The sequence below is a fragment of the Phocoena phocoena genome, chromosome 6 (genome assembly GCF_963924675.1).
Source record: "Phocoena phocoena chromosome 6, mPhoPho1.1, whole genome shotgun sequence".
NCBI lineage: Eukaryota > Metazoa > Chordata > Mammalia > Artiodactyla > Phocoenidae > Phocoena > Phocoena phocoena.
Genome location: NC_089224.1, coordinates 109,940,663 through 109,956,173, shown reverse-complemented (window position 1 = coordinate 109,956,173; position 15,511 = coordinate 109,940,663). Strand labels below are relative to the sequence as shown.

Below are 15,511 nucleotides of genomic sequence, written 5' to 3'. Positions count from 1 at the left end.
CCTGCCGATGCAGGGGACACGGGTTCATGCCCCGGTCCGGGAAGATCCCACATGCCGCAGAGCGGCTGGGCCTGTGAGCCATGGCCGCTGAGCCTGCGCGTCTGGATCCTGTGCTCCGCAACGGAAGAGGCCACAACAGTGAGAGGCCTGTGTACCGCAAAAAAACAAACAAACAAAAAAACGGTAAGTGGAACAACTCTTCCTGCCCCCTCTCCAACTTCTAGACATTTTTCCTTTTCCATATTTCCTTTTCATGCAGACAAAAGCGTCAATCCATTCAGATGCTAAGTGATAAATGTTCCAAGTAATTTTTATTTTAGAATACAAGAGAGGTACAAATGTATTTACAGTTGTACATATACAATCAAATAATATATATCACAGTTTCGTAAATATCATTTTAGATAAATATTTACAAAGTTAAAGTGACCATTTTCTGGAAGTAGAACACAAGTTTTTGAAAATTCTATACATTTTGTACTTTTCATTAGTATCATAATAGTTTATTTTACAAAACGCCCTACAGGAATTCTAGTAAATGACTGCAAGGTGGGAAAGGCGACACCAGAGGGCGCCCACGGCCGGAGCTTGGGGAAACTTGGGCCAGAACAAGGGCGGAACCTCCCGGGATCCCGCACAGCTCGGAGATGCTTTCCGGGCTGAGAAGCCAGTCTTGGCCTCCTCGGGTCGGAGAGTGGCGAGCAGGGGCGGGAAACTTCCTCTTCCCAAGCTTGATGTCAGGGCTGAAGGGGAGGAGGCATTGGTCCAACTCTCTCATTTTACAGACAGGGAAATGGTAAACGGAGGCCCAAAGAAGGGCTGGGCCTTTCCCGGGGTCCCCATAGTGGATTTCCGTTTTGCCTCCATTCTCAGCGTACCTGGCACATTTGTGCCTCGTCCATCCCCAAGGAGCCGACTTTCGGGGGAAGGTGGCCCGAAGGAGAGAAGGGCCCGCTGGCAGGGAAGGGCAGGTCTCTCCGGCCTCTTCTGGCTGCCCCTGAACCCCTTCAGTCCCCAAATCTCAAGGTCGCGTCCTTGAGCTCTGACATTGCAAGATACCAGTCTCAGAGGCGGGAGGAGGAGACGGATGCGTGCAGTGCCCGGGCCCGCTGCCCACAGGGGGACAGGGAGCTCCATCCCAACACGCAGCTGTCTGTGGGGGTGGTGAGGGCCTCCTTTCCCCGCTGAGGGCCCTCGGAGACTTTCGGTCCCCTCTCCTGGCACCCACCAGGGGGCTATCAGCCTGGACAGCCGACTCCACAAGAGAAGGGAGACTCAGGGGTGAGGCCGAGCATGGGGACCCCCTGAAGAGGAGGCGGCCGAGCAGCTGCACCAGCTGCGCGACCCGCGAAAAGGACGTCGCCTCTCAGTGTCCTCATCTGCGAAAGGGGGCGAAGAGTGTATGCCTGGGCGTCATTTCTGGGCGCACCTACAGCGCCGGCCCGGTGGCCGCGCGACGCAGGGGGTGCGAGTCGGGAGGGAGAGCAGCCCCGCCGCGCGCCCCGGCGGGCTGGCCGGCGGAGGCGCGCGCGGACGGGAGCGGGCGCGCCGCGGCGCTCACAGCACCATGGCCGGCAGGTGGTGCGCGGCGGCGGCGGCGGCGGCGGCGGCGGCGAGCGCGGGCGCGTGCGCGTGCGGCGCGGGCAGCGCGGGCGAGTGGGCCTGCAGCGCGGCGCTGGGCGGCCGGTGGCGCGCGCTCTTCTGGTGGGCGCGCAGGCCGGCCAGCTGCGAGTAGGCGCTCTGGCACACCTGGCACTTGTAGGGGCGTTCGCCCGTGTGCAGGCGCACGTGGTTGCGCAACGTGGACGACTGGCTGAAGCGGCGGTTGCAGAAGCGGCACACGAAGGGCTTGTCCAGCGTGTGGATGCGCATGTGCGAGCGCAGGTTGCTGCGCGAGTTGAAGCCGCGGTGGCAGATGACGCAGCGCATGCGGCCCGAGGTGCCAGCCGCCGGGTCCGCCGGGTGGAAGTCCTCTGGCCGCGCGGGCGGGGCCCGGGGGGGTCAGGCGGGGAGGGGGAGAGAGAGAGCAGCCTCGTTAGAACCCGCGCGGCCGCGGCCTGGTCTCCCCGTACCCCTCCCCCACGTGCGCCCCTCCCAGGGCCCAACCGCCTCAGATCGTTGGGTGGCCACTGCGCAGATTGCTGGCGCTGGCAGAGGGGTGGTAGGGGCAGCAAGAGACCTGGCCTGGGATCAAATGGGAGCTGGACTCCAGACCATGCTACGAGATCTCAGGGACTTAGTGACTTAGCTTCGGGAAACCTCAACTTTCTCATCCGTGAAATGGGAAGCTACTACGACCTCACGGGGCTATGCACGACTACACGAGATGATCACAAAAAACTGACGTCTTTGAAGATTACTCTGTGTTGATCACTTTACCTGCCTGAGACCGGATATGGGGAAGTACCAGGTTTATAGGTAACCTTCCATCAATGGTAGCCACTGTTATAACTCCTCCTCTCCCCCCAAAACCTTTCATTTATTCATCCCACAAATATTCACTGAATGCCAACTATGTACCAGTGAACCGCACCTCACTTTTCTCATCCCTGAAATGGAAGTAATAATAGCATCACGCCCAAAAGGTTGCTGAAGGGATCAGAGAAATGGTTTGTGAAACATTCGCTGCAGAGCAAGCGCTGGATAAACAGTAGCTCCTGAGCCTCAGGTTCATCCTCTAAAAATAAGGATAACCAAATATCACAAGGGTTTTATGAGGACCCATGTGGGATGACACCTGTAGAAGGTTTAGCCCAATACTTGGCAGGAAATAGGTCTTGAGCAAATGGTCTCTACCGTGATACCAGCGCCCCAGCCCACCCCGCTGCAGCACACACACAGGCGCACCCTGCTCTGCCTTCATTCAACAGGTTTATACTGAGCACCTGCTCTGGGCCAGGCTCAGCACCAGGGACAGGGCAGGGAAATGTGGACTGTGAACGCGGGAAGGGAGCTTAGAGATCATCTCGCCCAACATCCTTCCTTTACAGGTGGGTAAACTGAGCCGTTTCCTAAGATTGCACAGCAGAACTGGGACTCAATCCAGTCTCCTACTGCCTGGCCCGTTGCTTCTCCACCACACGCAGCTGCTGCCTCCACCCAGTCTGCCCCCAGACAGTCTGTCTTGTCCAAAATCAGATCTGTCTTCCGTCTATGCCTGGACCATGGCATCGGCTCCAGGGGCATTGGCCTCCTTGAACCAGTAAGTCCCATGTGCTTGATGGTGCTGGACGTGGAACCAGGGTCCCCAGAGGCCAGGAGCCTCCCTGCCAAACACACACACACACACACACACACACACACACACACACTCTCTCTCTCTCTCTCTCTCTCTCTCTCTCTCTGGCTTCCGTGGCTCCCTTGTCATTGTGGCCTCATGGGGACTACCTACCATGCTTGTTCTTTTTCTGCTCCTCCCCCAGCCCGGGCACACCAGGGATCCCCAGGAAGGTGTTGTGTGAGTTTCCATACCACACCAGCAGCTCCTGGTCTGGAGGGATCATCTGTAGGGAAGGAGGCAAAAGGAGATCAGGAAGGCAGCAGCCCGGGGGCGGGGCGGGGGGGTTCCCTCACAGCCAGGAGGGGCTGTCCTGGTGCCCACCTTGGAGATGTGGCTACAGTCTCAGCCCCAAGAAAGGCACACTTGGGTCCCTTTCCTCCAAGCTATCCCCGGCAAGCTTCACAGACATGGAAGGCCTTGAGTTGCTCTGCCCCTCTGCCCCCCTCGGCCTGGACTTCTCGCTGTCTCTGTCCTGGCTCTGCTGCTGGGACCAGAGCTGTCTCCTGGCCACACAGGAGCTCCCAAACTGACAGCAATGGAACAGAAACCTTGCCGCAAGCAGAAGTAAAGGAAGAAGGAAAGCTAGAAAACTTTTCATTTCTCTCCGAGGGGAAGCAGAGTCAGCCAGCCCTCAGGTCTGTGGGGCTGAGCCAGACGTTCCCAAGGAGAGTGGCCTGCGGGGCACCCTGTGGTTCTCGGTTACACCCTGCCTGATGATGTTCTGGAAATATCTCTTATCCAGAGCAACCACGAGGCAGCGCCATGTCACATACCCTTCTCTCCCCATCACAGGGCTCTGCCTGACCCCCTGTTCGCAGCTAAAAAAGAAGCATTCAGTTCCGTGAACACCTCCACCTCCGGAAATACTGGGGCACACAGCCTTAAACAAGATCTGTTTGCCATGTCCTAGTCTATGGCAGAGAACTCCACAAATGGTGACAGGGCTCTGCTGCTCCCAGGGGAGGACTGCCCCAGGGACACGGTGCCCGCGGTCAGGAGGGAGGGCTTTGCAGTGACAATCCAGGGAGGCAGTGGAAGCCCTGCTCCTGAGGTGAGGCTGACCCCACCCTCTGGGACAGCCCAGGGGCCCGCCACACCTTTGGTGGAAGCCAGTTATTCCTCAAAGCAAAGAACCTTCAGGCTTCAGCCAGCTAGAGCAAATGAGAGAGGGGAAGGCCCATCGCCTCCCAAGGCCTGGACCCCGGAGGAGCTAGCTGTGGCACCCACCCTGGGGGTCACTCTCTGATCTGCCCAGAGAAAGGTGGATGCCGCCCCCCCACCCCGGGCAATGGCTGGATTGTTTTCCTGGTGGGTCTTCTTTTAGTTGAAGTACAAAAGATCACACAGGACTCCATCTAGGGCTGTCTGAAATCACACCAGAATAGGGCCCTTCTCCTTGGCCTCCACGGTCACAGAGAAAGTCCCCTTCCCTTCCCTTTTGTTCTGGCCTGAAGACCCCCGATCTGCTCGCCACACCTTCCTTCCTCTGGTCAGAGCCAGGAAGAGCCTCAGAGCATCACAGCCAGCCAGCCCTGCTGGACCCTGAAAGGAGAGGGAAGCAGAGACAGGAGGGGGTGGGAGAAGTGAAGCTCCAGGGGGCCTAGGCAACGTCCATCCTCCTAAGACTCAGCCAGGGGTCACTGTGCCCATTCCCAACAGACCCTACAGCCCATGGGGTGTCGCATCAAGCCTCAGGGACAGTGAGTGATGAAGAGCCGGGCAGAGGGTGCCACGCCAGCTCGGACTGACGGGGTTTAAATATGGAAAAACCAAATGCAGCCCCGGAACCCAAGGAAATTCAGGCAGTGCGTCAGAGAAAGCAGGCAGGTTAGAACCTGGCGCCACAGCAGGAGTCCTCGAGGCCCCTCTGGTAATTCATAGTCACGGCCGCTGTAAAGGAGGCCAGCGGGGGTCAGAGCTGGAGGCCCTGCTGGAGAAACGGTGGAGCTCAGAGAGTTTTGTGAGCCCCTTAGAAAAGAGGGAGATGGAGCTAAAATATTCAAGATAAATTCACCGTGAAGGAAGCTGCTGAGAGATGGTGCCGGTGGGCCCTCGGTCGCCAGGTCCCCGGGTGACCCTAGGCAAACGCTCTGTCTCTCTAAGCTTGTCTCCTCAAGTGAAGGGGGTGGAGAGCGTGATCCCTGAGGCTCCCCCAACTCTAAGACTCTGATTATGTCACCTCTGACATCGTCCCACCCCCTGGCTTCAATTCTCAGACGACACCAGATGTATATACATCACCGTTCTTCTAAAGCAACCAATCCCTTGTCCAACTGTCTGTACACGCCCCTTCCTTCCGGAGACCGTACTGCTGGGGTTCCTGGCTCAGGCCCTGGGCTCACACATGTCGGGGTCCACTTGGGCTCCCCACCTGCCGAGCGTGTCGCTTTGGGCAAGGTGCCTTCTGCCACCGGTCGTCAGTTTCCTCAACTGCAGAACAGGGACAGCCCCTTCTGTAGCCTCACAGGGCGCTTGTCCGGGCTCAACGGGGCCACGCACTTAAAGCTGTTTGTACTGTTTTCCGAGAGCTCATCAACCGCTCAGAGAGGCTGGCAGCCATCTCTGGGACATGGGGTCCTTCAGTGACCATCAAGAGCGCAGGCTGGGGACTTCCCTGGCGGTCCAGCGGTAAGGGCCCAGCGCTTTCACTGCTGAGGGCCTGGGTTCAATCGCTGGTTGGGGAATTAAGATCCCACAAGCCGCGCGGCAAAAAAAGAAGCACAGGCTGGGCCCACATCCTCCCAGGACACCAGTGCCCCTCCGGTGCCACCTCTTCCCTGGCCCATCTGCCCGGGGGGGAGCACAGATGTGGGATGACAGGTTCAGCAAGTCGCCAGTGGGAGCTGCATCTCCACCCCCAGACATGCAGTCTGGGAATCAAATATCTAAGTCAACACCGGCCTTTTCATTTGAATTGACTAACAATTATTATTAAATATAAAACAGATATAACAGCAACAACAATCATGGTGGTGAATGAGAAGCCAGGAACGAATTCTGAATATTATTATTGAAAGTGGTGGTTGGGAATCCTATTTTTAAAAGAAGAGCTTTAATATTGACTGCTTCAATATAGGTTGAGTCATGTATTTACTAACACATTTTTCAAATGTACTAAAATTAATTTAACTAGTGCATTTAAAAAATTAAAACAGTGATACAGACACAAAGCAGTATATAAGGAAAAGTAACTCTCTCTCCCACTCAGGGCACCCAGCCACTGTGGCCGGTTTTCTGCGCATCTTCCCTCAGAAGGGTTTGTCGTTTTGAGACCAGTTTTTTTTTAATGCTGATTTAAGGTGCATGAGGAACAGCGTGATGGAGCGGAGTGACTTTCATTTTCTACAAGATGCACCTGATTTTTTAAGAATTAATGAGCACATATAATGTTTATACAAAAAAAAATTTTTTAAAGAGAGGAAATCTATTAAAAAGAACCTACTAGAATTGAGAATGACACACATCCCCAGACAACAAGAAGCCTCCAGCTCTAAGGCAGAGCTGGGGAAGGCAGCCTCACCCGCACAGAGGCCGGGCACTGGAGTCTCTCTCTGCCCTTCAGAGCTCTGGGAAACCAGCAGCAGCTCCTGGTCTGGACCTCTGGCATCTGCTTGCTCCCGGACACCCCTCATGCAATGACCCCAGAGATGGAGACCAGGAGTGCCGGGGAGACCCACAGCCTCTTCCCTGAGATCTTAGTACCGTTGTCCAGAGGCTGCCAGGGTCCCATCAGCCAATCACCTAAGAGCAGAGAACGGCCACGGTGCCGTGCAGGCCTCCTCAGTAGCCCTGTTTCTTTATGGCCAACACTCTGGCCTGGCCCAGCCAGGGCTTTCCACGGGGGCTCGGAGAAGGAGAATCAGCTGCTCATCTACTTTTCTGGGGATCCGAGACTGGCTCAGGGTATACAATAAACACAGCAATTCCCAAAGAAATGAATCCTGTCCCATAAAATCCACATCATCAGGACACGGGGTGAGTATCAGCGCCTGACTCCTTGGTTGACAAATTATATAATCTCCCAGCCGATGCCTCTTCACCTTCCCCGTTGGCCCAGAAGTTCTGTCCTGACCCATTTCTGAATTTTTATTATCAGTTGAAAACATCTGGGGCTTTTGGTTTGTTTTCCTAATACAAATTCATGTCACAGTATTGAACATGCTCCCAGGAGGCTCTGATGTCCTCCCCGTCCCCCGGTGGTACAGAAGCCCTTGTCTAGAAGGACCTCAGTGTCATCTGGACAAATATCAATTTCCATTGTACCACAGATGTCCCAACCCACCAATTAATAGAGTTCCAGCAAAGAGATATTGGCCAGGGAGGTCCCACGGCGTGGTGGCCAAGGGCTCCACCGTGGGGTCCCACAGGTCTGGATTCAAATCACAGCTCAACAATCTCCCAAGATCTCCCTGAACCTTAGTTTCAACGTCATTAAAACAGGGATAGTGATAGCACCAGACTGAGTGGATTCGATTTTTTCAAAGTTGCTAAGACCCTTAGCACGGTGCTGGTACGTGGTAACTGCTCCACAGACGGTAGCATCATTAATTATGCTTATTATTAAAAACCAAAGTGCCTAACTGCACCCACCGGTGAGTAAGATCAAAAGGAAAATGGTGCTTTGCCCTCATAGAGCTAAGAAAAAGAGAGATGGGGCTATGAGGCTCCAGGGGAAAAAAAAAACCCAAAACAAACCTCAAGTGCCTGGAATGAGAAGAAAAGCAGCTGGAAGACAAAGCCCACACTTCAGGGCACAGTCATTTGCCAAAACCTCGGGAGGGGAAAAGCCTGGGAATTCTCTTCCCAGTTCCAAAATGCAAAATTTTCATAGTTTATTCCTAAATCGTTTTCTTGTGTTGAGTTTTGGGGGTCAAAGTTCTTGCTTCCCTGGGGCAGCTGGTTTCTTTGCCGGTTTTGTTTTCTTGGGAGAAAAGGGTCCGTGTGTCCATTTTCAAACCAGCCCCCATCACCTGGAGAAAGACTTATTCATTCAACATTTAGTGCCCGTTTGCTATGTGCTGGGCACTTTCTAGAAATGTCATTTTAGGCACCTGAGGTTGAAGACAGCGAGGGGAGAGCCTGGGATAACATGTTGGTAGATCCGCCTAGGGATTCTGCACAGACTGGCCGGCCTGGAGACCCATCACCCTCGTCTCCATTTGGACGGCTGTTAATTTTGTATTTGTGGGAAATTTTAGAGCAGCCGTAGTATATTCTGCTTACTGAATGAAGATGTTTCTTCTCACTTTTTTTTGGCAAGTAATGGGTTACTGTTATGAAATATACACACTGGTTCTGAGTGACGGAAAGATTAAGAAAACAGGTCATGGCACAGACCCTTCTTGGCTCACACACACGCACAGAACAAACAGCCCACGAATTCGAGAGGCGTCCAGGGAGTGGCCCGGAGCAGCAGAAATTCCTTCTGGACAAGCCCTGCTGCACGGTGCTCACACACACCTGGACACACAGCTGGTCCGGTAAGTGGCGTCTGACATTTTGACACATGGCTTTAAGAAAGTTGCCACCACGAAAAATGTACCTAACTTATTAAAAGTGAAGTGGGTGGTATTTTGTGTTTCCTTATTCGTCACTCCAGCACTCGGCTTGCTAACTCTGTAAAAGCATGAAGAGCTAAACCGGTGGGATCTACTTATCTTTTTTTTTTTTTTTTTGTATCTACTTATCTTGATCATATACGGTAGATTTTCCCAATCCTCTTTTTTCAACTTAAATTCCTGATCAGATGTAGACGACTTTTAAAAAAATCTTATAATCTTAGATTCCTCCATGGAGACACACTTCAGCCACCTTGTCCTCTGACTCTGAATTTCTGTATAAACGTCTATTAATATTTCCTGACTCTGTTCAGCTCTCAGCCAGTGTGACCTGAACAGCAAGATGAGACTCAGGCCTCCGCATCTGACGCCGTGCGGAGTCCTTTTGCCAAAATCATATCAGCATCCTTACCATCTCTCCTGTGTGTAAGCACGTGTGTATGTGAGCGTGCGTGTGTCTGCGTGGAGGGATGGAATGATTGGGTGTCCCGCATCTCATCTGTTTCAGGGGGGCCGGGAAGCAGTGTGCAAATGTGAGGACGTGTGTGAGGTTGAGCGGGTAAAGAGGGGTGCTCTCTGCCAGGAGTGAGGTTCAGCCACACATGAGGCTGATCCTAGGATGTCTAATGGGAGGCCCTTGCTCCCATAGGGTGGCAGCCCAGCCAACAGTCTCAAGAAACACCTCTGTCCTCAGCCTGGGCCACCGTCAGTCCTATCCTCGCACTGTCCCACCTCACCTGAACCCCAGTCCAAGAACAGCTCACCTTTCTTTTTTTTTCTTTTGTGCCGCACAGCTTTCGGGATCTTAGTTCCCTGAGCAGGGATTGAACCCGGGCCCCGGCAGTGGAAGCACCGAGTCCTAACCACTGGACCGCCAGGGAAGTCCCAACCTTTCTTTACCCTTCTTGGTTCTCCTCGGGTCCAGCCCTTGGCTGGACTACACCAGGGCCCAGGCAAAGGCCATTCTGTTGTCACTCCTGGAAGGTTCCCAGGGGCCTGGTTATTGAGGGACAACTGTCCAGTGCCCCTCGGGGCCTTAGAAAGACATGGGGCTCTGAGTTACAGGAAGAAAACGGACTAAAGGAAAGGAGAGTCATTCTCTGGCCTGGGGCGGGGGGCTCCTTCAGAACACCCCCAAACTCAGCCAAGCCTAGCCGCACCCCAAGGGGCACCGTGCTTCTCCCTCCACAGAGGAGCAGAAGCGTGGGGTCCAGAGGACTATGGGGGGAAGAGCCCCACCACCCGTGCAGAGCGCTCGCCACCAACCTGTCATAGGGAAGCTGGGCTGCCTGCCCCCTCCTAGGCCTGGACGCTGAGCAAATGTCCTGCCAAGAGACAACGTGCAGGGAGGGTCCTAACAGCATGGCTGCCTCGGCTGCCACCGCCCGGCTACCACCACTCGGCTTGCTCTGTGCTATCATCGTCTCCCCAAACACTGTGAGCCTGTCTGCCTCTGCCCAAGCCTTTCCCCACTGGGGACACCTCCTTTTCCCATCCCGCCTGAACCTCTCCCTGCCCTGGGCCTGGCCAGCTCCTCTGACAGCCCCTCCCACCCACCACGGGATATGCTATTTAATCTCTCCCTTTCTCTCTCGTCGGAGAAGCTTCACCCAGCTCAGACATGAGTGTTAGCATCCCTCACAAATGCCCATGAAAGCCGCTGAGTCTGCCACTCATCAAGTGAGACCCAGCAAACTGTAGGTAATCACAGAATCCTCCCTTGTGGATTCAATACGTGAGCATTAAATACGGTAATGCACATACAGTGTCTAGGAAAAGCCTGACGCCACAAGTGATCAGGATGTGATAGCTGAGATTAGAGTCGCGTGTGGTCCACCCGTCACTGGTGACGGGCAACGCACAGCCAAAATGCTGCCGACACAACGCCCTCTCTCCCCCGCCAAATGCTTTCCCTGGGCCTCCTTCTGGTGTCTTTCCCTCTGTATTTCTATGGCTTCTCAACCCCAGCACCCCCTCAGCAGTTATCCGGGGACCCCAGTTGAGGTGCACATGCGATTCACGATGGCATAAAGTGGAAAGTTCTGTCCTTTCTGATCTACAGCAGAAAGCTTGCCCTGGAGGTCGTGCTCCCAGAGACAGGGGTGCATGGGCCTCCGTCCTCCAGCCTGGGCAGGGCCAGCTGGGCCAGCGCGTACGCCCCTCTCTCCACCTCAGCCCCCCGCCCCCGCCAGCTGCGCGCGCCGCCCCCACGTAGCAGCGCACACACTCACCTCAGCGGCTTTGTAGAAGATGCTGGTACCGATCTGGACCACCTCCAGGTTCTGCTCTTGTTCGTTACGTGCACACTTGATGTAGGTCATCCAGCTTCGGTGGTCCTCCTGGCTGGCGTCGATGAAGTAGCGCACCGTGCCATCCTCGTTGAACACCTGCGCGCAGGTGAATCGGGGGCCAGGTGAGGCGGGGCTGTGTCCTGTGTGCCGCCCGTGGCTAGGGCTATAGGCCCCAGGCTGGGCACATCCACACGCGCTCTCTCTCTCTCCATCCTCACAACAGCCCCAGGAAGTGGACGCAGCTATTATTGTCTTGGTTTTCCAGCCGGTGAAAGGGAGGCTCAGAGCAGTTCAGTGCCCCGCCTGAGGCCAGCTGGCTAGAAGCGGCCAACAGGGAGTCAGTCTCCAGGGCCCCACAGGCTCCTGCTGCCACGTCCTCCCCATCCCCAGATGCAAAGCATCTCCAAGAGATCACTGAGCACACAAAGTGATGTCCACTCCAGCTAGTTCTCCGGGGATGCAGAGGTGCTCCCCAAAGCCACGGAGAGCACTGGCCAGGACCTCAGCGGGGGACACAGAAGAGCCTAGAAAGGGAAGGCTGGCTCACTGTGTCACCCTGGCCTGGCCCAGGCCCCCTTTGTGGGAACTACCAAAAGTACTCAGAAACCAAACTGGACCCCAACTTCCTAACCCAGCAACAACTGGAGATGGGAACCACGGCCCAGGCCTCCAGAGGTGGGAGGAGGTGAGGTTAGGAGAGGCCTCATGGCCCTCTGCTCTCTTCCTTTGATCCTGTGACCAGGTGCAGGATTTGGCCCATTCACCTCCTTAATGGTCTGCCCGGTGGTGGGGAGCCATGGAGGAAGGAGGAGAAATGACATTAGGGAGAGGGTGCCTCAGCCTGGCCTCCTCAAGGTGAGACCCCCAAGAGGAGGAAGTGCTCTGGGAGGGGCTTTGTCCCGGGGGGGCCGTCCCTGGCATCTGGCACCGCTGTGGGCGAGGAGGGTCAGAAGAGCCTGGATGGAAGGTCAGTTTCCTTCTATAAAATGGGAATAATAACTCATGGGGCTGCTGAGAACATCTGGTGGAATGCAGGCCCAGCGCTCAGAAAGCCGACTCGGTGCCAGTTAATCGGTGTTCATTTCCAATGCCATTATTCTGCTTGGCTTGGGAAGCCCGACTGCCAAGGAGCACAGGCTCCCTTCTTCCTTCCATCCAGCCACCCTCACCCTAAGGCCAGGGTTGGCTTTGAGGGGCTTTCCTTGCTGCTTCTGGAGTGAGGGAAATAATGCAGGTGGCTGGGCGGTGGCTCCCAGGAGTGGCTTGCCAGCTCTCCGTGGGACCCTGGGCAAAGGACATGGCCTCTCTGGGTCTCCGTGCCCTCCTCTAAGAAGCGGACCTAACAACGGACATGATCCCTAGGGCCGGCCAGAGGAGAGCGCCTTCGCCTCGCGATTTGGGGAGGAACCTCCAGGCATCAGGCGGTAGGATCCGGCCTCAGGGAGTGTCAAGGCCTGGCCCAAGGCGCCCGCAGCTTCCAGCGAGGGCGGATGTAGCGGCCAGACGCCAGGGCCCCACCCGCAGCCCGCGCGTACCTCCCACATGAGGTTGTTGTTCTTGCAGATGTCCACGTGCTCCGGGGCGATGACGCGGCCGGTGAAGGGGCCCATCTCTGTGCCCGCCTTGATCCACGTCTTGGAGAAGATGCCGAGGCCCTCGCCGGGGATGGAGCTCTGTGCGATGATCACCTCGGCCGGCAGCACCAGGCTGGACAGCTTCTGAACCTCTGTGGCCGCCGGGCATGGGGACTGGGTCAGAGCCTGAGGCTGGGGAGGCCCGGCTCTTCCCCGGGGGTGGAGGCTCAGCGACCCGAGTCTCCTCTGATTGCAACCCGGGGACCCTCCGAAAGCAAGAGGTGCTTTGGGACTCATTTCGAGGAGAGCTTTTTGTTTGTTTGTTTGCATTTGTTTTTGTTTTTAGTCTCTCCACGAATTCTCAAAGCATCCACAACCTCCCCTGCCCTCCACCCCGGCAAAGTTTAAGAACTACTGAGCCGACCGCAGTGCGCGGCTTTACCAATGGGTAAACTGAGGCCCGCTCCCACGAGGGGGTGACGGCCCAGCCAAGACTCTTTCGTCCTGTCTGGTTCTGGGCCGATCGTGCGTCGCACGGCGCTCACTGCGCGTCGCGGCACCGAGCACAGGGCACTGTCGGAGGACCCAGGACGCGGTCAGGGCTTCTGACTCCTTTCGCGGTGCGGGGTGGGGCAGGCCTCGCGCCCGGGGCGGGCTGGCAGCGCCCGGAAGGGAAGTCTAGTTTCGAGGCGGCGGAAGCTCAAAAGAAACGCGGGCGACGGCGGGCCGTGTCTCGCGCTCTCTGGGTGACCCCGGGCGCGCCTGGGTCCCTCGCTGCCGCCAGGATCCGGGGTGCCAGGAAGGGCAGTGCCCGGATCGAGGCGAGCCGCGCAGTCGCCTCTCTGGGCGGACAAGAGCCGGGGCGGCCCGCAACCTCCGGGGGTCCCCCCGCCTGGTCGCGCAGCCGGAGTGGGAGCGGCGAGGCGCACAGGGGCGGCCTCCGTGTCTTACAAGGTCCCCCTCTAAGCTACCTGGGAAAATACGCGGCCAGCGGGCCAGCTGAAAGGGGGGGTTAAACGGTGTCCATTGCGGCGCGGCCGGCAATTTGTCACGCTGTTAAAGTGACCGCATTCATTCGGCTCCATTCGAAAGAAATTGCTAATTCGAAATTCATTAGCCCTGGAAGAATGCTGTAGCAGTAAATTGTAGCTCAATGCGGAGGGGACTTGTTTAAAAGGGGCCGAGGAATTCCCCTTACAAAGAGGGGGGATTAGATGGTTGACATAGCGTGAATGGAAGTGGAATTAGTCTGCACGGTAAATTAAGAGAGGAACAGAAATCGTAAAGGGGGAAAAGGGGGCGACGCGCAGAGATGCCAGCGCCGGGGAAAGATATTGTTTGCGGGTTGATGAATGAGGAGTAAGAACTTGAGACATCTTAAAGAAAAGAAACTTTTCTTACTCTCTCTTTCTCTCCGTCGCTCTCTCCGCGGCTTTCTCTCCCGTCCGCCCGCCCTCCGCCCCCTCCCCAGCCCCCGCTGCCTTTTAAAGTTCTTGGTTTAAGTGGGAACTTTCGCGGGTCAAGCCCAAGTTAACTAAATGAATTTAAAACCCCTTCTTTTTGAGTCAGCTGCTATTACACGCCTAGTAAGGCTTTAAATGCCGGGAACCCGCCGGCTCTAAGGGGTGAGGGGCGGATGGGGAGGCGCGGGGGCGGCGCGCCCGGCCGCCTGGACGCCGAGATCTCTTCACCGAGCCGCGCGGGGTGGAGGTGCTCCCCGCCCCCGGCCCCTCCCCGCCCGGGCTTGGCTGCTCGCTCCCTGGTTCGGCTCGCGGGAAACTGAGTCACACGCAGCATCTGGAACGCCCAGATTGGCGCGAGCTGCTGCGACGCCCCGTGCCCCGCCGCGTCCTGCGCGTGTGGGCCCGGGAATCAGGGGCCGCGGGGAGGAGGGGACGCGATCGGCCTCGACGGCGCGACTCACCGCCCGAGAAGGACTGCGCCAGGACCTCGGCGGTGAAGGCTGTCTTGGGGCTGGCGTGGTGGCTCTTGTCTTCGAAGAGCTGCTCGCCCAGCACGTTGCGCCAGCGGCCGTACAGGAAGCTGTGCAGGATGTCGGAGGTGATGACCTCTGCCAGCGCCAGTCCCGGCGCCTTCAGCCCTGTCTTGAGCACCAGGGCCTCAGCCGGGAGCACGGAGCCCATCATGGGCGGGCCGGGGCTCGCCGGCGCCGGGGACGGACGGACGGACGGCCGGGCCGAGGCGGGGATGTGGTGGGCGAGTGGGGAGCACAGGGGCGAGAGAAGAGGGCTGTGATGGGGGAGGACGAGGACGCTGGAGGTAGTGGGAGGCGGGGGGCGGGGTGGCTGGGAGGAAAGTGAACGAGGGGGAGCGAGGCAGAAATGAAGAGAGAGATGGAGAAATCTGCGGAGATGGCAGAGGCGGCGCGGAGGGCTGGAGAGCCAGGGGTGGAGGCGGAGGCGGGTGCGAGGAGGGGGGCGGTGCGGGGTGGGTGGGAGGCGGGTGGCTTCAGAGAAACGGCGGCCAGGGGCTCTCGGCCGCGCGCTCGCCTCTCGCACACCCGGCCCGGACGGTCTTCCCCTTGGCAAAATCTCAGCGCCTTTATAGGAGCCGCAGTGACCCTCCTAATTGGTTATTAATGACCCCCTGACGTCGGAGGACAGACTTGTTGTACCCGGCCCGGCTCGAGGAGCCTCCGCCGCGAGAGCTCAAGGGGCGGGGGCGCTCGGGCAGCTCGGAACGTTCCCCCCTGCGTCCTCCCGCCCCGCCCCGGCCCTTCCACCCCCCTCCTCTTCCTCCTCCTCTCCCCGTGGGAAGTGCCGGACGGGGAGGGAGGCTCAGCCCGGG

At 57.2% G+C, this 15,511-nt stretch overlaps 1 protein-coding gene across 1 annotated transcript; it reads right to left on the bottom strand.

Annotated features, from left to right (window-relative positions):
* Nucleotides 1–1,557: 1,557 nt before the first annotated feature.
* On the bottom strand, nt 1,558–14,850 carry PRDM12 (PR/SET domain 12). The gene is made up of 5 exons (XM_065879668.1): nt 14,628–14,850; nt 12,665–12,855; nt 11,070–11,225; nt 3,392–3,503; nt 1,558–1,973 (listed from the first exon to the last, which is right to left on the bottom strand). Exons 1-5 carry the CDS (start codon nt 14,848–14,850, stop codon nt 1,558–1,560), a joined length of 1,098 nt encoding a protein of 365 aa, XP_065735740.1.
* Between the last annotated feature and the right edge of the window lie 661 nt (nt 14,851–15,511).